At 44.8% G+C, this 21,483-nt stretch overlaps 4 protein-coding genes, 1 long non-coding RNA gene and 1 other non-coding gene across 10 annotated transcripts; 4 read left to right on the top strand and 2 right to left on the bottom strand.

Annotated features, from left to right (window-relative positions):
• The first annotated feature begins 139 nt into the window (after positions 1-139).
• LOC119127290 (ras-related protein Rab-14-like) lies at positions 140-4,272 on the top strand. The gene is made up of 8 exons (XM_037259200.1): positions 140-292; positions 662-721; positions 826-879; positions 1,128-1,305; positions 1,365-1,431; positions 1,933-2,020; positions 2,252-2,282; positions 2,395-4,272. Exons 2-8 carry the CDS (start codon positions 670-672, stop codon positions 2,570-2,572), a joined length of 648 nt encoding a protein of 215 aa, XP_037115095.1. The 5' UTR covers positions 140-292; positions 662-669; the 3' UTR covers positions 2,573-4,272.
• Positions 4,273-4,456: 184 nt separating this feature from the next.
• mak16 (MAK16 homolog (S. cerevisiae)) lies at positions 4,457-7,470 on the bottom strand. The gene is made up of 9 exons (XM_037259161.1): positions 7,289-7,470; positions 7,098-7,147; positions 6,857-6,966; positions 6,708-6,772; positions 6,348-6,499; positions 6,060-6,189; positions 5,873-5,992; positions 5,730-5,795; positions 4,457-5,508 (listed from the first exon to the last, which is right to left on the bottom strand). Exons 1-9 carry the CDS (start codon positions 7,301-7,303, stop codon positions 5,290-5,292), a joined length of 927 nt encoding a protein of 308 aa, XP_037115056.1. The 5' UTR covers positions 7,304-7,470; the 3' UTR covers positions 4,457-5,289.
• A 386-nt stretch (positions 7,471-7,856) lies between these two features.
• LOC119127859 lies at positions 7,857-7,956 on the bottom strand. The gene has a single exon (XR_005098917.1). It is a non-coding gene; the product is annotated as a small nucleolar RNA U13 (small nucleolar RNA).
• Positions 7,957-11,365: 3,409 nt separating this feature from the next.
• Positions 11,366-14,094, top strand: LOC119127238 (actin-like). Of its 5 annotated transcripts, XM_037259116.1 has the most exons (9): positions 11,372-11,659; positions 12,163-12,284; positions 12,365-12,484; positions 12,564-12,674; positions 12,739-12,823; positions 12,881-13,042; positions 13,109-13,300; positions 13,405-13,586; positions 13,828-14,094. In XM_037259116.1, the coding sequence occupies exons 2-9, from the start codon at positions 12,165-12,167 to the stop codon at positions 13,969-13,971; spliced, it is 1,116 nt and encodes a 371-aa protein (XP_037115011.1). In that variant the 5' UTR covers positions 11,372-11,659; positions 12,163-12,164; the 3' UTR covers positions 13,972-14,094. The 5 variants fall into 5 exon arrangements, with proteins under 5 accessions (XP_037115010.1, XP_037115008.1, XP_037115009.1 ...); XM_037259115.1 differs by having other exon boundaries at positions 11,366-11,659; positions 12,881-13,304; positions 13,409-13,586; XM_037259113.1 differs by having other exon boundaries at positions 11,368-11,659; positions 12,129-12,284; positions 12,881-13,300.
• A 200-nt stretch (positions 14,095-14,294) lies between these two features.
• On the top strand, positions 14,295-17,537 carry LOC119127279 (RING finger protein 223). Its single transcript, XM_037259179.1, has 3 exons — positions 14,295-14,723; positions 15,761-16,346; positions 16,606-17,537. Exons 2-3 carry the CDS (start codon positions 15,805-15,807, stop codon positions 16,826-16,828), a joined length of 765 nt encoding a protein of 254 aa, XP_037115074.1. The 5' UTR covers positions 14,295-14,723; positions 15,761-15,804; the 3' UTR covers positions 16,829-17,537.
• Positions 17,538-18,311: 774 nt separating this feature from the next.
• On the top strand, positions 18,312-19,811 carry LOC119127313. Its single transcript, XR_005098787.1, has 2 exons — positions 18,312-19,228; positions 19,556-19,811. It is a non-coding gene; the product is annotated as an uncharacterized LOC119127313 (long non-coding RNA).
• Positions 19,812-21,483: the final 1,672 nt, after the last annotated feature.

Raw genomic sequence — 21,483 nt, 5'->3', positions numbered from 1 at the left:
GTTTTTTTATTTGTTTTTTTTGTCTCACAAGCCAGCCAAGTGTACCACTACACTATCAGCGACCCCGCCCCTTTTTTTCCCATTTCGTGGTGGAAGGAAGTCACGCAACCAGTCACGCGTTGCTTGGAGGACGTCTCGCGATACGCGACGTGTTTTGGTGGACGCATAGGAAGTATTGCGGAAGAAGAGGAGGAGGCTTCTTCGTTACGGCTAACAAACGAAGCTAATTATCCGTCCGAGAAGTTGCTTCTTTATTGCCTTTTACGCCTAAAACAAACACCCGGAAAGTAAGGTAAAGAAAAATCGTGTTGTAAAGTCATTACGTTTCATTTTTTGTTTGTTTTGTCTTCGTGAATTCTGCTTTCCTGGCTGTTAGGTATAGAGCTCCAGCTGTTAGCCGGCTATCCGCTTAGCGAAGTTAACGCTGAAAAATTATCTTGTATTTTATTCTTATTCATAAGAGGGGGAATTTTCGATTACCTTAAAGATGGGCCTTTGTGTTTATTGTGAAATAAAACAGTAGCTTGAGAGCTAACACGAGGCTAACTGTTAGCTGCTTAGCTTGTTGGCACATAAAAATGGCCTCTTCATGCCGACCGTAAGGTGGAAGATACTGAAAGTTTTCCGAGGTTGTTTTGTTCAACTTTTATTTCTGCCACAGGGGCAAAGATGACCGCCGCGCCTTACAACTACTCCTACATCTTCAAGTACATCATCATCGGTGCGACGTCAAGACCACACCCTTTCCCAGCATCAATTTGATTCATTTGTGTTTTCCTCGTCCTTCAACCTGACTGATTTGTATATTTGTTGTCCTTCTCAAAGGTGACATGGGCGTGGGCAAGTCGTGTTTACTGCACCAGTTCACAGAGAAGAAATGTACGTTCTCCTCTTAATATTCTCTTTGCATACAGACAAGCATCCGTTCACATTCACATCTAAGAACAATTTAAACTTGTCATTCGACCAAAATCCTGCAGCACCGATCCAGTGTTTCCTTATTGCGGTTCTGAATTGGGACAGAAATTCCACTATACAGTGAGGTCGTAAAGGAACCAGGATAAAGCCGGCGGCTCGCTGCAAAAGCTTGCTTTATTAACAAATGATGATGTCATCATTGTACGCAGTCATGGCCGACTGCCCTCACACCATCGGCGTGGAGTTTGGCACCAGGATCATGGAGGTCCATGGCCAGAAGGTGAAGCTTCAGATCTGGGATACGGCGGGCCAGGAGCGCTTCAGGGCTGTCACCCGGTCCTACTACAGGGGAGCCGCCGGGGCCCTCATGGTCTATGACATCACCAGGTAAGGAGGTGCCGCTCCGTGATGATATCACTAGATGATGTCGGCGTGTGTTTGCGCAGGAGAAGCACCTACAATCATCTCAGCAGCTGGTTGACGGACGCCAGGAACCTGACCAATCCAAACACGGTGAGGGACCAAAAAAAACCTCCACCGAGGCCAAAATCTTGTAACTTCCTAAACATATTTTAGGACCTTTCGACTTTTATTCACCCGCTCCAGCTTGCTCAGCATTTTTTTACCATGTCCAGCGAGGTTGACTCCAGTCCCATGGAACTTCCACTTCCAACAGTAGTTACAGCTACACCTAGTTGCTTGGAGATGCTTTTATAGTCTTTCCCTTTAACGTGGTTGTGTGTCGTTTTCTTTTTGATCACTGGAGGTCACCATGCTTCTTTGCTTGCTCAGATCCATGTTTAGTACAGTCGGCTGAACATGTCCCTATGGTCAAGTCATTTAAAAAAAAAATCGAGGCGTACCATCATGTATTTTCATTTATTAGTTTTCTTTTTTTAATATTATTATTTCTTTTGTCAGAGTAAAATGATTTTTAAGGCCAAACGGGGGGTTACATACGATTATGTCTGCGCACGTTGCTGAACGTGAACATGTTGCCGTGTGTGCGCGCAGGTGATAATCCTGATTGGCAACAAAGGCGACCTGGAGGCGCAGAGAGACGTCACGTACGAGGAAGCCAAACAGTTTGCGGACGAGAACGGTGAGGAACTTTTTAAAGAGTGACTATTTAGATTGACATGTCCATTTGTGTGGAAATCAAAATGGCAACGTCTGAAATGGGTGCACTCGTGACCGGGGAGTGTCTCGGGGTCGTGGCCTTCTAATGCTGAAGATGCACTTGATAACATTGGCTGATGAGGCGGAAAGTTGTGTGATCTCATCATCGCCGCTGCAAATGCTTGATTGGTTTCTTTGACTTCTTCTGGTTTAGGTTTGCTCTTCCTGGAGGCCAGCGCCAAGACGTGAGTACACGCTTTCTGGCATACTCGTACTGACACTCGCACTCTCTCGCGATCGTTGTTACATACATACACGCACGCACGCACTCGTTGAGATGTCGCTCTGGTGGCGTAGAGGCGAGAACGTAGAGGAGGCCTTCCTGGAGGCAGCCAAACGAATCTACCAGAACATCCAGGATGGCAGCTTAGACCTGAATGCTGCCGAATCAGGAGTGCAGCACAAGCCGTCCGCGCCGCAGGGAGGGCGACTCAACGCGGACAGCCAGCCACCCAAAGACGGATGCAGCTGCTAACCAATCAACGGACCAAACGACGGACACAAAGACGGACGCATTGCTTCTTTTTTGCTTTGTCGGCTCTCCTGGTCGGGAGTCTCTCTGAACTCACCTGAATCCCCAACGTCTCGTTCCGGAACCCTCAAGCAGGAAGTACGTTTCAACACAAGTCTGCTTCACTCGCCCCCTCACAGAATTCCCCAAAAGAGAAATAAACATTGTTCTTGCACGTGGATGTGAAAGTGTACCCGTCACATTCCAGGGGTTGCTCCTCTCTCAGACCCCAAAAACCCATCACTTTTTTTTTTTTCTGTCCTCTACGGCTACACCCTGTTAAGTCCATATGCTCTGTTGTCCTTCATTCCGGTTTCTTCTGGACTGAAAGATTCCAAACCTTTTTGTCCTCTCTTGCGCTCATTCCCTTGCCACAATGCATTTGGTAGCTCAAAGAAGCAGTTCTACTTCAGTCCAGGTCCCAAAAAAAATCTGCAATGATAATAGGCAAGATAATGGGATTGGAAAGTCAAAGAAATCTCTCTGATGGACTGGATGAATTTAGTTTCGAGTCCAAAGTTCACCCCTATTTTCATTTCCAGACCAAACATGTTGACAAAGTAAGGTCCTAAACCAGTTGTCTATCAGTCCAGGTCAGAAAGAACTGGAACAATCACATACTGAGTCAAATGACGAGAAAATTCACTTGAAATGTTAGTTCTCGACTGGGGGATCTTCCAAACATTCCTGTATCACAAATGTGGATTAGTTACCTCAAAAACCAGGTCCCCTTTCTGGAATGGAATGGATCTAGAATGATTGCCAACTTGGAACTCCAAACAGTCCACAAGTACCGTTTCTTTCGGACTGCAACCTGTTGCATGTTTCATGTCCGAAGACTCTCATTCTCAGACCATAATGGTGGACTAACTAGGTTCTGAACCAGGTCTTCTACAATCTGGTAGGAAAGAACCAGATGACTTGCAGACTGGAACATAGGTACAGACCGTCCAGCAAGACCAATTTTTCTGGACTTGAAGTCCAGAGTCCACCAAGAGTCTCATTTCTAAATTAGACACGTGGACCAAGAAAGCCCTAAAGCTCGTCCCTCTTTGTGTGCCTCACAAAGATTCGAAATCCAAATACCAGTCCAGAATCTCAAGGTTCAATGATCCTGGCTCGTTCAATTAGTGTTTCATCCCATTTTTTTCTCTCTCCAATGACAAACGTCTTGAACATGAAAGTGTGGTTCTAGGAAGGTCCAAAGGTTTTTGAAGGAACGTAAAAACAGACTTTTTAAAGTTCCTTTTTTTTTTTAATGAGACATTTTTTTGGGTTATTATTTAAAGTCCTTCAATTGAATGTTTTTTTTTGTTTAATGTTTTCTAGCAACCCCAAAATGCTAGCTCACTTACAGTACACTCATTCCTGATGTAGCATTCCGGGTGCGTTTTAGCTCGCTCGCTTCCTTTACGGGCCTCCTAGCTAAACGAGCGCAGGCGCAGCCTCTGTAGTCCCGTTGAGTTAACGCTAAAATATTTTTGGGGGACGATGGGGGGTGTTTAAGTGTGCACTTTTTGCTGCTTTGTGATTGGTTGACAGCAGCCCCACCTTCGGTCAGCATCTTTGCTTGTCTGTCTCAATGTATGTTTAGCAATTGTTCAATATTTTAAAAAAATAAACTTTTCTTCTTGGAGACACTAATGCATTTAAATCTATAGTAATTCAGTCTAAATTTATTTTAATCCAGACAAAATCCACTCTACTTCTAGAATTCTACTTTAATACAGTTGAAATTTAGTTTAGTCCAGTTTGAATCCACTTTAATAGCCCATAAATTTATTTGGTCTACTCAATGCTAGCTCCACTTTAATCCAGTCTACATCCAACTCAACCCAGTCTGAAACAAATCGTTTAATCCCACTAAAATCTATGATTAAAATCAAATTTCAACCAATCAAAAATGATTTTTAAAAATATTTTTTGTTCACTTTGAAATGGCTCTACAGCCTTTAGGGGGCGCCTTCACGTAAACGTGTTCGACTTTTACTTATACTGTATTGTACACGAGTACGCATTTTCTTCCATGTGCAACCAATACAGGGGTTCACATTTTTGTAAATAATTCAAGACTCCATGTTTGGTGGTCATATTATGGGATGACGTCATTAAGATTTAATGAAGAATAAAAAGTAACTTTCATGAACCCTATTGTGTTTCTCTGGGACATGGATCAATTTGACCCACTGCATGTTTAGTTATGAGGATTTTTTTTTTAGTATATAATGAATTCACAAATTGCCATTTACATTTAGAACCTGAGTTCATTTCTACACAAAAGGGCAACAGTGCTGTCCTTTTAGATTAAATTTTTTAAATGGGTCACTCAATGTAAATCCTAATTTATATTGCCCCCCCCACAGTTATGTAGCAATAATATTGTCACAAAAATATTTAGGCTTAAAAAGAAAATGGACCAATAAGACATTTCTCTATTTAATTGGAGACAATGGAACTTAAACATTATGCAAAACTTGGCATTTGTATGGTTACAATGACCTTCAGTGTAGCATTTTATGTCCACATAATTGTTGATATATGAGGAAGTAGATTTACAAAAAAAAATGCTGCACGTAAACAAACATCTTGGGGACTTTGTGTAGCCGCGGGACTTGCAGTTGTGATTGACAGCGATGCCGGGTTTGCGCTAACATCACAGTTCAGTTTGATGGCGACGGCTCCTACGTGGCGAAGCTCTTGGTGGCCGGCTGCTCCGTTTCCCGCTCGTACTCGATCTCCACGTATGCTCGCTTCTTTCGAGCCGCAGAACCCTTGGCGGGAGATTTGCCTTTGCCGCGCGCCTTCTGACTTGTTCTGGCTTCTGTGCCCTCATCATCAGTGGACATTTCTTTGTCACTTTGCTCCCCCTCGTCGCTGCTCGTCTTCAAGTTGTTCATCTCCTGAAACAAATTGAGACCATGTTGGAGATGGATCACAGCGGTGTGATACATTTGATGACTAATCATGTCATTCAGTGAAAAAACGACATTAATACAAGTTGAGGACTTTTAGGATGCAGTCATACATGTTTGGCATTTTGTTCCCTGTACACCAACGGCGGCACGGGGAAAAGGGCAAAGGTGGGACTTTCTAGGAGCATGAACAGGGCAACATTTAGTACCTCAAAGTCACTGAGGTCACTCTCTTCCACCTCATCGTCGGCGACAAACTCCCGCCTCCCGACATCCTGCACAGGAAGCCACGCCATCAACTCCAAGCCCGCTTGACTTTTTTTTCACGCATCAACCTGATCTCCGCGCTCACCTCGTCATCCTGCTCTACCTCCACCTCGTCCTCACTTTCCTCCTCTGCCTCTGACTCCTCATCCTGCTGCTCCAGCGCTTTGTCGAAAGCCACGATGGGGAAGTTGTAGATGTCGCCGTACTGCAAAGGAAACAAGACGGGGTTAAAAGATCAGCATCGGGACGTTTGGGCGGAGTCGATTATGTACCGTTCCCTGCTTGAGCCTCTCCAGCAGCTCCTTCTCGATGGCGTTGTCCAGCTGTGCGGCAATCAGAGCTTTTTCCTCCTTGCGCTTCTCCCGACGCTCAACCTTACGGCTCAAAGGAACCAGTTTCTTCCTAGAGAATCACAAATGGCAATTTGAAACGTTTGATTTGAGATTTGTCTTTTAAGAGATGAACATATCACACTGCTGGTTACACTCCTAGCTCTAGTGACTCTCTCGATAAATTTTTTGTGGGGACCTTAGAAGACGCTGCGCATCCGGCGTACTTACTTCCTCTTGAGAACGAGCTTGCGCATACGGATCAAGTACTGCGTGATCTTGGTGAAGCGTTGTTTGCATTTGTGTCGGATGAAGCGAGGCCAGTAGATGAGGTTCTCATCGATCTGCTCCAAAGCTTTCTCGTAGTTGTTGCTCAGCTTCACCTGCGTCGAGATGAACAGTTGTCATTCTTCGTTGTTATTCTTGATCCGGAGCCTCACAATAATGTACTTCTAAACTTTTTGCACTTTACATCATTCAAGGGCTTCAAAATAATAAAGGATATGCTGGGATGTGGATCTAAACACATCTACAGAAGAAGAAGAAAATACACAAATGTTCTCTTGTCTATTTAAAGATGGCTGGCTTTACCTTCTCCCATAATTTGGCAGGAAACGCCGCTCGCTCAATCACCTTCATGTAGAGGAAACACTGACCTGTGTCGCCAGCATTTACAACAAAGTTAATACAAATCTTATCATGGCAGTGTTGAAGCTGGCTTCTTTGCTGCGCTTGTGTACCTTTCTCCTCCCGGATGGTGGCGTACTGACTGTTGGCCAGTGGACACGACGAACGGTTGCACACGCCAGTGATGTTGAACTCATTGCGACAGAAATTTTGACTTTTGGTCCTAAGGAAAGAAAAGAAAAGCTGTTCTAGTTGGCTTTTCCTGACATCTTACTTTCTGGCAGGAGCCTGAGGGTTTTGTGCTCACGCTGTTACACATTACATCAATTTAATGAAGACTTAATTCAAACTTACTTGACTTTGTAAGAGCAGAACTGCCTGTTGCCTATAAGGTCCCAAATTACCTGTGCGAACAGAAAATAAAGTTAGTTGAACGATGACATCACACATCACACGAAAAGTTGTAATAACACGTGTTTGCTTAAGTTATAACGCGATGAGGTCCAGGCTAACGTTAGCCTGGTGCTAACTATTCATTCACTTACGTCGTCGTGTTGCATGTTGTCTTTATGCTCACCGCGGAGCTTAAAGCTTCACTCTTCTTTTCAGAAATAAGATGGAAAGAAAGACAAATGATTCAAACTGACTTCAAGTAGATCCGTTTCGATTCACAAGAAGCACATGGACCTGTCGGTAAGCCACCATGTTTGTTTGGTAGTGACGAATCACGACGAGTTACCGCGAGGTTTCAGACGTTGTATTGTCAAACATCGCGAGATCAGACGACGTGGTGAACCTTTCCTCCACAACCGTCTTAAAAGTGTTCGAAATTTCAAAATGCCCACAACAGATCCTATGACTCTTGGGGATGTTTGGATATTTTGTCGATGAATTATTTAGAAGAAATGTCATTGATGCCTTATGACAAATGTCAACGTTACTTTTGCGTCATTTCAGGTAACCAACCAGTGCTCGAGTGCGAACGACCACAGCAGGGCAATTTCGAAAGAGATGAGCGTTAGCTAACACCTCGATGTTTCGTTACATTTTAACCTTTCCCTTTTCGTTATTTATTCAACATAGCTTTATCTTTAATTTTCTAAGTGAGTTCATGGTCAGACGGCTTAAGACATGTTGCGTAACAAGAGGGGGGCATGCCTTCTCACGGAGTTCCCGTGATTACACCAGTCATCATTTGCATGAACCGAAGGATCAGTGCGAGTCACGGGCGTGAACGATTTCTATACCACGTACCCGACTGTTACGCTAGCGGTGCACATATCAGTACCTCTAATGTAATATTATTGTGACGTCACATCATCATTTTATATTGCCAAACACGCTCACGCAAGGAGTATGTTTCACGAGAAGACGACAAAAGAGAAGTAAACGTTCAGCAGCCGGCGCGGTGCATTGTGGGTCAGTGAAGTACTACGTCATATGTTGACCTCATCGCGGCTGGCCTCACTTTCGGTTTTTTGACCCCTTGAAACTTTGTGACGTCATAGTGAAACTAAAAAGGTATTCAAGTAAAGGAAACGTGTAAGAAAAAAATTACATTCAAAATCAAATAACTGAAAAACTATAAAACATCTGAAACGACAATGAAATCCATACATACATGTAAATATGTTAAAAGAGACCAATGTCAAGAAAATAATATTTGATCAATTAAAACACTATAAATACATCAGAATAAAGTCAACTACAATTTATATTATTTTTAACCAATGTGAACATAAAACCAACAATTAGCATCAGGACCCGTCAGCTCAGTTTCTGGTGTGTCTCATCAAACGTACAGCTAAAATTTAGACGGCAATAGTTTTATACAGTTGTGACACTAGCCACCTACTGCTAAAATGTTGATTCTAACCGGTAAAAGGAATGTTAAAGTCCTTATGTAAACACTTTTGACACTAATAACACCAATCTAAGGTTTCGATCCAAAGAGTTTTGATGCTATCAGCTTCCTTGTTGAAATTTAATGCTAACAGTTGACAATGCAAAAATTTGGATGCTGACAGGTTTGACGCTAACTATCTTCATGTGAACGTTTTAATGAGGACAATTTTGAAATTAACAGCCATGCTTAAGTTTTGACGCTAACAAGCACTCTGCTTAAATTTGGATATTGAGTTTCTTTTCTTGTCGATTTGGTTTGAAGCGCCGTCTGTCATCACGGTCGCGTTCATCCCATAAAATGCTGAAACAGCTGGATGCTGGAGAAAAATGTCAATTTACGAAGTTGTGGTGCAGTTTTCGACATGTTCGCCACATCTGTTCGAGGAGGCCCATGTTGCGGGCTATCCCGCGGCGATGGCGGCGGCTAGCCTGCGTGCTTGGGACGTGCGCGTGCTTGTCCACGACGGATGTTTAAATAGCCGCCATGTTAACGGTGGCGCCTTTACTGGGATGCCTGCGTGAAAGACGCTGCCATCATGTTCAGGATGCTCGCCGTGGCCTGTGAGTAAAACCAGAATGCTGATTTTACATCATTGACACCGTCGCTATTTTGCAATGCATTGACATTAACAATAATTTATTGTTGTTTTGAACGTATACTGTGTTTTTTATCTTTCATCCGTCAAGTCTGGTTGGATTTTACAACCCTTCCAATTGTTTGTGGATATCTTTTAACGGCTCTTTTGGAAAATAGGATGACATGAAATATGTATGGCTATTTGCAGGATATATACACACAAACATGACGTGAGAATGTAAAATGAGGAAGATGACATGACTTATGTTTTATTTCCCCAGTGGTTTCTGCGCTTTATTTTCTCTCTCGCACATCCGGTAGGTTTTGTCGTAACACCCAAATGATAAGGATGATGATCACAATATTAATGATGATTAATGATGTTGATGTCTTACAGAGGGTGTGGTGGTGTATGCGTGTCACAATGACACTGCTGTGATGGCATGTGGTAAGAAAATACACATCTTCTTGTCTTTACGCTCTCGTGGGTACATCGTGTGTGTGTTTCTGCATGTCTGTTTTCTGCATTAGTCTGCTTTTTGTGTTTTTTGTCTTCATTTCGGGTTTTTTGTACTTTTTTTGTTGCGTTTGTATCTGTGCCTGCTTTTTGTTTGTCTTTTTGTGGCCAGGTTACAATTAGTGTTTTTGTGCGTGCAGATGTGTGTGTATGTGTAAATGTTTTCGCTGTATATGTGCCTTTGCAGAGTCAGGTTTTAAGATTCGTTTGGACCACATTCTGTACAAAGTGGGAGTGGGTACCCGCTGCGGGGAGGGCAAGCGTCACCCTGACGACGGCGAGGGTGTCTTTTGCGCCTTTCCGTGGGCCGAGATGGTGGTGGAGGACCTGTGAGATGACGCACACACACACACACCTGAGCCGAAACAAGAAGTGTCATTATCTGACTGTGTTTGTGTGTGTGCACGCGTTAGCTGTGGTAACCGGCGTTCTTGCGAGGTTCCCGTCACCGAGGTGGTGTTTGGAGAGTACCCCTGCAAGGAAAACACACGATACCTGCAGGCGGCCTACACCTGCATTGCACAGGCGCCGCCGCTGCCCGTGCCTGCCAAAGCTGACAGTAGGCACACACACACACGTGCAAAGATTTGCGCACACACACACTTTGACCCATTATCTTGTTTTGTAGGTGATGACAACACTGGCTGACCAGGTTGATGATCATGATCTTGTTTATTGAAGATGGAATAAATCATCATTTCACAATTTGACTTTTGTCTTTATGTGGTCGCACACTAAATAAATACACTCCTCAATTTCAAATGACGAAGGTGTCACGGCTCTGTTCCCAGGTGGCTCCGATGGCCCCGCCGATAAACGTTTTGCCACGCCGCCTCACTTGCTAGTCCCGTACGCGTTTGTTGTCACCTGCAATCATGTTATTCAGTCTCCACCTCCCTTTTTCCCTTAAATAAACCCTTTTGTCCACTCAGCATTTGGTCACCCAACCTTGATCGTGACAGAAGGAGCTCTGCAAGGACGTCGAAGCTTCATCCATCAAGTGCAACATAACATGCAGAAAGCACCGACAGCCACCATCAAACTAGCAACGATAAACGAAATGTGATGACTCAAGTCGGCAGCCAAATGCGAACTGCACATAGCTCCGTGGCATAAACGAGACAGTACTCTAATGCCCTAATGACCTCTCGTGACCTCTACACACGTTGTCAAGACTCCTCGCACGCGCACACGCATACTTTCTTTGTGGTCATGTGGGTCTACCTAAATTTGGTCCACTGATTTTTCCAGCATTTTGCATGTCGTTACTCCTATGCCTCTAGATGCTTGTGGATGTTCATTTTTCTGTTAGGGTCCTTGAGATCCGTGCATGAGATCCCTACAAAAGCAACGCCCCAAGCAGTTTGCAGCTGCTCTCTCTCCAACCTGATGTTGCAAAGCCCGAGGGGCGCAGACAAGGCGGACCAACCGGCGCCCGGCATGCCGAAAATAGCAGACGTTTGTACACTAAACACCTGACAGTGGTAAAATGTCAAAACAACAAACTAAAATATGCTTACATGCAGAGGCAAGTACACACACAAGTGAAAACACAGATGGGGACACACACGCCCTCACTCGCATCCGCTAAATGCTCGACTGGAGCACGGCCCAGACACCATCGAAGCCACCGCAGATCCAACGCACACGCAAACACTCGCACAAAGACAAGATGAAACCAACAAGATAAACTAGTCCAACTCCAAACCTCGCCCCCCAAAAGCCTTAATACACAAGCCAATTGGCTGGGATACCAAGTGAAGCAGGTTGAGCGGCACACCTGGTGCAAGTTTGGAGCACACGGACGATTAGAGACAGCTTAACTATACGAGCAGTAGTATTTCTGCGTCCGCCGGGAAATAATCCATCAAAAATCCACCTCGACTAACCAGAGACGCACTAGGCATACCTCAACAGGTCAGACGAGTACAGTTGTCATCTGTATGAGTGTGTGTGTGTGTGTGTGTTTGTCCACAGCATTTACATTTATATAGTATTTGGGTGTCAATATTTATACACAAAAATATATGTGTGTGCATATATAGTACATATATGTTCTGATGTGTGTATGTGAATGTGTATACATGTTAGTGTGTATGGATCTGTGAGTGTGTGTACGTGTATGCTTGTGCACGTATGTGTGTGGATGATGTTTGTTGGGAGTGTGTTTGTGCGTGTCTGTGCATGCATGTGTGGGTGTGTGTGCATTAACGAGTTGTGTAGAAACACCCAAAGCCAAATTGTGGCAGGGTTTTTATTTTGAAAAGGTCTATACTGAGCGCTATAAAAAATGGATAACCTCAGCACATTAGAGACTACACCCGGCCCCGACTTCAAAATAAAACAAAAACAATCGTGATCTTTTGGTGTCCAATGTCGGGAGCAGAATGCTTGAAACGATTTGAAATGTGACACGACAGAAATGGACGACAAGCTCGCTCTGGTGTTCGACAATGGTTCCGGCATGAGCAAGGTCGGTTTCGCTGGAGACTACGCCCCTCGATTTGTCTTCCCAACTGTCGTGGGTTACCCCAAAGACTCGGTAGGAGGACGATAGCGCGGTAGCTAGGCGAGCCTATGGAAGAAGGTATGAACAAACGGCGGCGCGGCGCCATGCTACAGGCTACGGCGACGGGCTCTGCTCCTGTCGTGGGCGCTGAGGCCCAGACCAAGAGGGAAATCCTGAATCTGAAGTACCCCATCCAACGTGGCATTATCACCAACTGGGACGACATGGAGAAAGTGAGTCTTTGAGAAATTTGGAGCCAGGTTGAAACCTAAAATTTGGTGGATGGAGCTGACTGCTTCAAATGTGCTTCAGATCTGGCATCACTCCTTCTACAACGAGCTTCGCGCGGCCCCCGAGGATTGCCGTGTCCTGCTGACCGAGCCGCCGCTCAACCCCAAGGTCAACAGGGAGAAGATGACGCAGGTCAGCGGCAGTCCAACACACACTTTACACTCCTGTGACGTCGCTAACCTCGGCAATGCTGCAGATCATGTTCGAGACTTTTAACACATCTGCCATGTATGTGGCCGTCCAACCTGTCCTGTCACTGTTCCTGTCGGGTCGTACCACAGGTAAGCGATCGTGACGCACTTTTCTCGTGGAGGGTTTCACACGACGCCTTTGCGCAGGTATCGTCGTAGACTCTGGTGACGACGTCACTCGCGTGGTGCCCGTCTACCAGAGCCAGGTGATCCCCGATGCCATCCTCTGCCTGGATCTGGCCGGCAGAGAGCTGACCGACTACCTGATGAAGCTCATGACCGAGCGAGGCTCCAGCTTCCCCACCACCGGTATCAGCAACTTCCTTTTAGCTTCAGCATTTGCGCTTCAACGAAAATCGTTTTTTTTTCCCACAGGTCAGCGTGAGATTGTGAAAGACATCAAGGAGACGCTCACCTACGTGGCGCTTGACTTCAAGCAGGAGATGGACAAAGCCACTTCTTCATCTGAGCTGCACAAGAGTTACAAGCTTCCCGATGGCCAAGTTGTCAATGTCGGCAATGAGAGGTTCCGATGCCCCGAGCTGCTCTTCCGGCCCGACCTCCATGGTAAGTACCAACCTGACTCCGGTTCATTGACCGCTTCAAATCAAGTCAGGAATGTTGCTCAGGTTCTAGTTTCTGTTCCTTCCTCTTGCCATTGTTGCATTCAGGTAAGGAGTCTGCGAGTGTCCACCAAACAGTCTACGACAGCGTCCTGCTGTGCAGGGAGAATATCCAGAATGATCTATTTTACAACATCTTGCTGTCGGGCGGCAGCACCATGTTCCCCGGCATTGCCAAGAGAATGCAGAAGGAGATGAACGCCCTGGCCCCACCCAATACTAATATCAAGGTATAACTTGAATGGTTTTTGGGTTAGTCCGCAGAGCTCATATGGACTGGTTGGTGTCCTCCTGAAGGTCCAAATTCACACCTTCTGATTCCATTGCCTTGGCCAACTGTGATGTGGAACTTCCCCCCCCCCCCGCTAGCTAAACCAAACTAGCTTGGTGTCCTGCAACTGGAGTCATTTATCTGGAAGTGAGCAAAAAACAGTTGGTGACTCATCTAAGGTGGCCTTGGTGTCATTGCAGGTAATTGCTACCGCAGAGAGGAAGTACTCGGTTTGGATCGGCGGCTCCTTGCTGGTCACGTTCCCCACCTTCCAGGAGCGCTGGGTGACCAAGGACGACTACAATGAGTTTGGAGCCTCCGTTGTGCACCGCAAGTGCAAGTAGAACCATCGAGTCATAAAAACAGTCCAAATTATTACCGATGTATTTTTTTTATTTTTTTTTACCGTTTACTGTCAAACTAATCAAATTTTGACTTCTCGCAATAATCCCATTTCATTGTAAAAACAATAACAGAGTTCTTCCTGCTATGAAGGAAAAAGGCTTGAGGCTACTTTTGCTGGGATACAAAGTTTTGTTGATTAAAAACACAATCTGGAGTAGATTAACGACATTTGGGTTCTTTTCAATTCTTGACTGATCATGTTTTATTCATCTCCTTTGTGACTATAAATGACAAATGTTTCCCTTTTTGACTTTTTTTTTGGACATGCTTGTGATTGAGGGCTATACAAATAAACTTGACTTGACTTGACTTGACTTTTTATAACAGAAATTTGTACGCCACCTCAATGGATTTGAAATGAAGAATTAGTAACAATCCTACATTGTTTTGCTTATGAATTCAAATGTCATTCAAGTCATCACACATCATGATCATGATTTTCTTTTATTTTTTACGTTTATGATCAGTGAAAAAAAAAAAAGGAAAAGAGTCTTCTTACAATCAGCTTGACTTGCCTCAGCTGCTTGCTGGCCTTATTTTTGCACCTTTAAACAGGAAGAGGTCACCGAGGTCCATTTGCAATGGCTCCACATCAAGCGCCTTCACCTTTGTGAACGGACGCTTTCCTCTTCAAGTCGGAGATTCGGCTCGGTTGGTTTCCACCAAACAAAGCGTCACCATCTTTGAAAAGGTACATTTTCAAATTATCCCAGGTTTTTTATTTTATTTATTTTTTTGCCAGGGCAGATACTGAGTCCAAATTGCCTAGCTTATGCCTCGATTTGCTTTTTATTTCTATTTTGCAGCAATAACTGTTAAAGCTGGTCAAACATTTTTGGGCAAAGTTGCATCACTTGGCAGTATTTCATGATCATTCTTAATATTGTTTCTGAGTGTTAATTTTAATATACAATTTGAAAGTTAACGCTGCTTAAAGGGGAAAAAATACTTCAATGCTAATGAAACTTTTGCACATAGTGGTCAACTGTAGTTATGTGGAAATTGACAGAAATATTTGAAAAGAAGATTCAAATTCATTGCATGCTAAAGTTAAATATAACTGAACAGTATGAAATGCATTTTTCTATTAAGGAGCAATTAATCCCAATGATTCTTTTGCGTACTACTGTTGTGCAACTCCAAAGTAGGTTGAGTTATTTAATTCTGAGGGGGGGGGGGGGGGGGGGGGGGGGGTCATGCAATGGCATCGTTGGCAAAAGCCGTGCACATCAAAGTTCGCCGTCACGCCGATGCTTCGGACCCAACAAAAAGACGTTTGTCATCAGAGCAAAGGTTTGTTAGGTCAGCTTGTCAAATATCTTTTTGTGATGTCAGAGATAAAACACGGCGCTGACTTGCCATGTTTTAGGCGGGTATTGCTCTCACGGCTATCCAAATCTAGATAAAAGATAAAAAAAAGCAAGAGGTGGAGTCTTGCAACACTTGCCAAACATTTGAAAAAGCGGTAACAGATTATTTTTCAATTTGCAGAGCTTGAATTGAGTTATTTCTCGTCATCTAAAGTAGACTGTGATTTGTTTAAATCTGCCAGCGTTTCAATTTGAGGAAATACTAATTACTTTTAATAAATGAAATTTTTTTGCTTATTTATTTGTGGAGCGAGGGGGGGTGGTGGCAATTATAGGCATTTTTAAAAATTTATTATTTTTCCCCAATCCGCGGTATTGCCTACTCTTCACAAATTTGATGATTTGCTGTTGTTTCCAGGGGTCAAAGGTGAAGCACCACCCTTCTGTGTCAAAGTGACCAGCATGAATCCTTGCGTGAACTCAACTGAGCCGGAATTACCACCGAGCCCGCCGCCGTACCCGACCCCGGCCGTCCCGGCAGTCGACGCCCGTTCGCCCACCTCTCCTCAGCTCCGCTCCGTTTCCGACCTCGGCCCGCCGACCTCGCCGGCTTTGCTTCCCCCGCCGTCATGCCAGGTGTGCGTGGCTGTCCCGTCGCCTGGCCTGCGCCCCTCCCCGCCACCTTCGTCGGCGCCCCCCGAGGACCAATCCCCGGATTTGGAGTGTTGGGTGTGCTACAGCAACTTCAACAACGTCTTCCGCTGCCCCAAGATGCTGCAGTGCAAGCACACCTTCTGCCTGGAGTGCTTGGCCCGCATCAACGTCAAGTCGGCGCAGCCCGCCGCCATCCGCTGCCCGCTGTGCCGGCGCGTGACGCCGCTGCCCGCCCTCGGCCCGCCCCAGCTGGCCACCGACGCCGACGTGCTGGCGTCCCTGCCGCCCGCCATGCAGCGCGTCTACAGCATTCGCTTCCAGCGCAGCAAGGGCAAGCTGCAGATCAAGAGGTGAGGTGAGGGGGGGGCGGGGGTCCTTCTCGTCAGTGCTAAACCATCTTGAAAAATCTCGTAATTGTGTTTGCTGTTAATACTATATATAATGGCGACATTTTAAGGTCCTTTCGCTCAGTGTATTGAGAATTTAAAACCACAAAGTGCAGTCCACATACCGTACAACAGCAAAGGCAATAAACAATCAATTCTAAAAAGTAGAAAATGGCAAAACAAAATCCAATTTACAAGACTCCACCTGCTGTCTTTTCACAAGGTTATCGGAAGGTCAGGGGCGTTGCACCATAAGGTCGTTGGATGTGGGTCTACCTAGCCCTCCCTTCCAAAACGGCAGATCAGGCGGCGTGGGCGAGGCCTTGTTCAGACTGACGGGTCGGCCGCAATGTCGAGCTTTGCTCCTAACGCTGGTGCTCACCATGACCATCGTGCTCACCGTCATCGTCGTCTTCCTGCTCACGTACAACACCGACCAGCTCTAGAGGCTCGCCAGCTGTCTCCATAGCAACCGGATTCTTGCACTGTTTTTGTGACGACAGAGATCGCTGTATTAACAACCGAGGTGCTTGGCAACTTGTCTCCATGACACCCGGGGTGCCGTCCGAGATGCTCAACTGTCTCTGGCAACCTGCAGGACGCTAAGCACACACTTGCTTTTTCCATGGTGACCAAGATGCTGTAGTCTCCATGGTAACTAGGATGCTGAGTGACTTCTTTCCAAGGTGACCAAGGATGCCGTCACTACAATCTCTGCTGAGAAACTTCATGGTGATACAGCTGCTCAGTAACTGCCTCCATGATGGCAAAGATGTCTCCATGTTGGTAGGATACTGTGCATTTTGTTTCCATGGCAACGTGATGCTCGTACACAATTTCCATGATTCTCAAGAGTCACTAACCAAAGTGTCCAGTATGCTTAATTGGGGTCTCTATGGCAACCAGGATGCTGCTCAAGATGCCCCTGGAAAGGCTAGTGGTGATGACGTCACTATCGGCATACCGCAAGATGACTGGCAGCCTGCGTGGATGTTTAGACTGACCATTGCCAATGTGTCTGAAAATATTGCTTTTCTGTGTAATGTCATGTTTTAGACTTTTACGGTGCAAAATAATCTTAAATATTTAACCTTTTTAATAATGTACCTTTCTCTTCGCCTTGTTTAAATGTGAATAAATGTCTTTTTTGAATCATTCTTTGCGTTTTTGTTTGCCCACTTTGACATGTGATTACATAACTGAACAGCAGGTGGTGGTATTGTAGCACTAACAATTATTTTTTTTTTTTCTGGTTTAATATTTTCCTGGCCAACCAATACGGAGATGGGAGGGGGGGGACATATAATGGGCGTGTTGAAGTTAACCCCGGCATACCTCACCTTGATGTAGTTCACAGGAGGATAACAGGTGAGTGATGAATGGTTGCCATAGAGATAGTGTGTTTTGTGCAGGGACATGCACACCCATAGCAAACTTACCATTGAGACCTTGTGTATGATTTATTTTTTATTTTTCCAACGTTTACCTTTGCTCTGGACAGTTCTGATCAACAGGCTACTGGCCAAGAACCCTCACCCTGCTGGTTACTTCTGAGCCACACATGGCTAATAAGGTTTTTGAAATCCCTGACATTGTCTGGGTGTAAAATGAACCACAAAATTTGCAGCTATAAAAATTTGTAGATAGGAAAAAAAAAAACCTTTAACACCTTCAAAAAAGTGTTTTTTACTGAAAATACCTTTTTCTTTTAGAACTTATGAATGAACTTGAATGAATATGCGTGAGTCCATGTGCGTGGGCAGCTCTAGAGTGCAAGTGTGTGCGCATGCGCGTGTCACTTTGAAGTGTCCTGACCGCTAATCTACGCCCATCACAAAAATGGGGCCTCAGGCTGCCTCTGTGTCTGTCTGTGTGTGTGAGAACAGGGTGTTTGCATTTCCACAGTGTAGAATGAATGAAATGGTTCAAGCATTTGCACGAAATGTCTGTGAGGCATGTAAAACACAGTGTGAGTCGTCTGGGAAATCCTTGTGGTTGGAATGCCAGGGCGGTGAAGTTCTCAACGCCTTGGAATGGAACAAACATGGAACCGAATGACATGAAACCAGGGTTGAAGCAAAGGAAACAAGGTGGCAAGGAAAAGCGGTGAAGGAGAGCAATCAATGGCATAAGGGAAACTCTGTCGATAAAGGATGGAAAGAAATAAGAGACCACAAGGAGCAACATCATTGAGGAACACGTTGCGGAGGAAAAGAGTTGAGGAATTGAAGAGAAAAAAAAATCCAGCATAGGAAACGATGATAGATAAAATGAAGTTAAGAGGAGGAAACAAGGAAGGAAAAGGAGATAAAAGGAGTCAAGTGACAGAAACAAGTGCAAAGTAGGAGTCAAGGAAAGAAAGTGTGGCTGAGGAATTGAGTCGAGGAAATAGGAATCGAGGAAAAGGAAAGACCAGGAGATGACGGGAAGAGTCAAAGGAAGGAATTCAAGTCAAGGAAAGGAAACAAGACCAAGAGGAGATGAGGGAAGGAGGCAAGTAATTAAGGTGTTGCAGAGCTTGCGTGCGTCTTAAAATAACTCCAAAACCAAAAATGGAGCCAGTGGCCTCCAGCAAGCAGACCACACCCACACGGCGCATATTTAAGCAGCGGGCGTGAAGGTGACAAGGAAGAAACAGAAGATCAACATGACTTCCTGTTCCTCCTGCACGGTACTACCAGTGCTTGCTGGACTTCGGCCACCGCGCCGCCGATGCCGAGTCTTGTACCCACCGTCTCGCTGCAGGCGGTGGACCCCGAGGGAGGACCCAGACCGGGCCCTACGCTGGCTCCGCCTCCTCGCAGCGCTGGTATTCATGCAGATTTTCAGTGAGGACTCGAGTCCAGGTGAGACAAGCTTCGAGTCTTGTTCAAAGGGAAGGTTCTGGTCTTGACAAAAGGTTGTAGTACAAAGGCAAGGTCATCTTTTTGAGAGAAGGTTCAACTCTTGAGAGAAAGTTTCTAGATTTTAGTCCCAAGTTTTGGTTTTGGTCCTGAGTCAATGTTCTAGTCCCAAAGTAAGTCCAGTGAGGATTCTTGACGTTAGCAAAGGTTCTGGCCAAGGGAAAGGTTCTCATCCCTAGAAAATGCTCTACTCCCATAAATAGGTTTAGCAATGCTAACTGTTAGCTTTAGCCTTCGGTGTCTGACGCCATCTTTGTTGATTCACTGAAGATGCGATGAACACTGAAAGCCGTGAGGGGGACCAGCCCACAACGCTCGAGCACGATTTGACCCCAGAGCGGCCACGGGGGGTCCGAGGAGTGACCGGCGCTTCGGAGTCACCGGTGGACCGTCTGGTCAGCTGACCCCGTGGAAGGAAACACAAGCTCCGACATTTCACTTGTTCCAAAACATTTCTGTCATGTAACATATGTAAATATATCATGATCCCGTTTGTACACGTCTATGCAATAAATTATAGTATTCGGCTATCTTTCAACAAAAATGGCAGACTTCCTGTGTTTCTTTTTTTTTTTTTTTTTACAATGTGACATTTTTGGGTGGGTTTTTCAAAATTTCTGGAGGTTAGAAAGACGCCGATTTCCCTCACTTGTCTCGCTTCCCTGCCAAATGCGTGTTACAAATTCAAAATGGCTTTAGGGGTTGAATTTTCAAAACAATCCAGGAGGAGCCAGGGTTGCATTTTTGGTCCAAGTATAAGAGCAAGTTCCTTTTATTTCGAGCCAGCGGTGGTGTTAATTCAGGTCACCAAAGTATTTTTGAACTTGAATGTAATGATGTGACGAAATCCAGCCGGATTGAAAAAGAAGCAAGATATGTGTGCAAAAGACATGAAATCATCTCTGCTACGGGAACACACACGTACACACACGCAACACACACACCGGCATGCACGTAAGGCCGTCTGGTATCGCTGTGAGGCAAAAGTGACCTCCTCGTATCACCCAATGACATAACCGCAGTACCAAAGTTGCATGGAGTCCTTGAGTGCCTGAACCTGTTTTGCATGTCTGTGGAAGGTACCAACATTTATTAAGAATGAAGCAAGACTTATGACATGAGATCATATGGTTGCATAATTGTGCACACCCTCTTATAACAGCAATGTTGCTATTTAAAGACTGAACAAATTCCATCCAGTCCTGCCTCTATTTGAAGAGCCTCTGAATAGCACCAAAGAAGGTCGCTGAACTAGCTGCTCTAATAGGCTTTTCTTCACAAACATGCAAATACGGACTGACTGGAGCTCCTGACATCACTTGCTAGGCTAATATTCGGCGCACGAATTGTACAGTAAATATAGTAATATCACTCTCGGAAAATCATATTACTTTACATTGTCTTTTCTGTTTTAGATTTTACAATCCAGTCGTTTTTTATTTAGAAAAAAAAAAAACCCCACAAATGTAGAGGGAAATGCTCTTAATCAGGGGTGTCAAACTCATATTTGTCGCGGGCCGCATTGTCGTCATAGTTTCCCTCGAAGGGCCATTATGACTGTCAACCCAAATAAATAAATATTATATACAGTATAAGCTACAAAACAAACTGACAATTTTTTTTTTCAAATCAGACTAGTGGAAACTTTTCAAATATTTTAAAATTATTTTTTTTAAAAAGTTAAGACAATTTGCAATTTTTGTAGGACATAAATTTAATGCACAATTTGTCTTCACGGGCCACCGAAATTGATGTGGTGGGCCATATCTGGCCCCCGGGCCTTGGGTTTGACACCTGTGCTATAAATATTATAATTCCTCAGTGTGGTGGAATGTAGGCTATTCATAGTCAACTCATTGTCTGTCAAGTCTCACGCCCACATCATTATTGTCAGGTTATTTTTATTCCTGTTCCAGTGCCAATTGGTGCAACTACCTTGAGATGTCATCAATGCTCGCAAACGGGGTTTCCTTAACTTCTCCGTTGTCCTTTCATTCATTTTCTTCCAACTTTCCGAGTTACACTCTGCAGCACCATTCCAAAACAAGCAGAATTTCACACCGAAAGGATCCCCAATTCCAGATTCAAATTTAGAACTTTTGATGCTGGGTCCAGAATCAAATCTAGAACATTAGACTGCCTGCCAGACAAAATAAGCACCCTGCCCCCCTACACACACTTACATAACGCTATTTTCC

Source organism: Syngnathus acus, chromosome 9 (genome assembly GCF_901709675.1).
Source record: "Syngnathus acus chromosome 9, fSynAcu1.2, whole genome shotgun sequence".
NCBI lineage: Eukaryota > Metazoa > Chordata > Actinopteri > Syngnathiformes > Syngnathidae > Syngnathus > Syngnathus acus.
This window is presented reverse-complemented; position numbering and strand designations above follow the sequence as displayed.

Bases quoted from the DNA above. Each gene is read 5' to 3' on its own strand.
- LOC119127279 (XM_037259179.1), top strand. From the start codon at position 15,805: ATGAATCCTTGCGTGAACTCAACTGAGCCGGAATTACCACCGAGCCCG. The intron at 16,347-16,605 runs GTGAGGTGAGGG...TCTTTTCACAAG, and splicing joins GGCAAGCTGCAGATCAAGAG to GTTATCGGAAGGTCAGGGGC.
- mak16 (XM_037259161.1), bottom strand. The intron at 5,993-6,059 runs GTACATAATCGA...TTTCCTTTGCAG, and splicing joins AGAGGCTCAAGCAGGGAACG to TACGGCGACATCTACAACTT. The intron at 5,509-5,729 runs GTACTAAATGTT...AATTTGTTTCAG, and splicing joins GTGACCTCAGTGACTTTGAG to GAGATGAACAACTTGAAGAC.
- LOC119127290 (XM_037259200.1), top strand. From the start codon at position 670: ATGACCGCCGCGCCTTACAACTACTCCTACATCTTCAAGTACATCATC. The intron at 1,306-1,364 runs GTAAGGAGGTGC...GTGTTTGCGCAG, and splicing joins ATGGTCTATGACATCACCAG to GAGAAGCACCTACAATCATC. The intron at 2,283-2,394 runs GTGAGTACACGC...CTGGTGGCGTAG, and splicing joins CTGGAGGCCAGCGCCAAGAC to AGGCGAGAACGTAGAGGAGG.
- LOC119127238 (XM_037259115.1), top strand. From the start codon at position 12,165: ATGGACGACAAGCTCGCTCTGGTGTTCGACAATGGTTCCGGCATGAGC. The intron at 12,285-12,364 runs GTAGGAGGACGA...GCCATGCTACAG, and splicing joins TGGGTTACCCCAAAGACTCG to GCTACGGCGACGGGCTCTGC. The intron at 12,824-12,880 runs GTAAGCGATCGT...GCCTTTGCGCAG, and splicing joins CCTGTCGGGTCGTACCACAG to GTATCGTCGTAGACTCTGGT.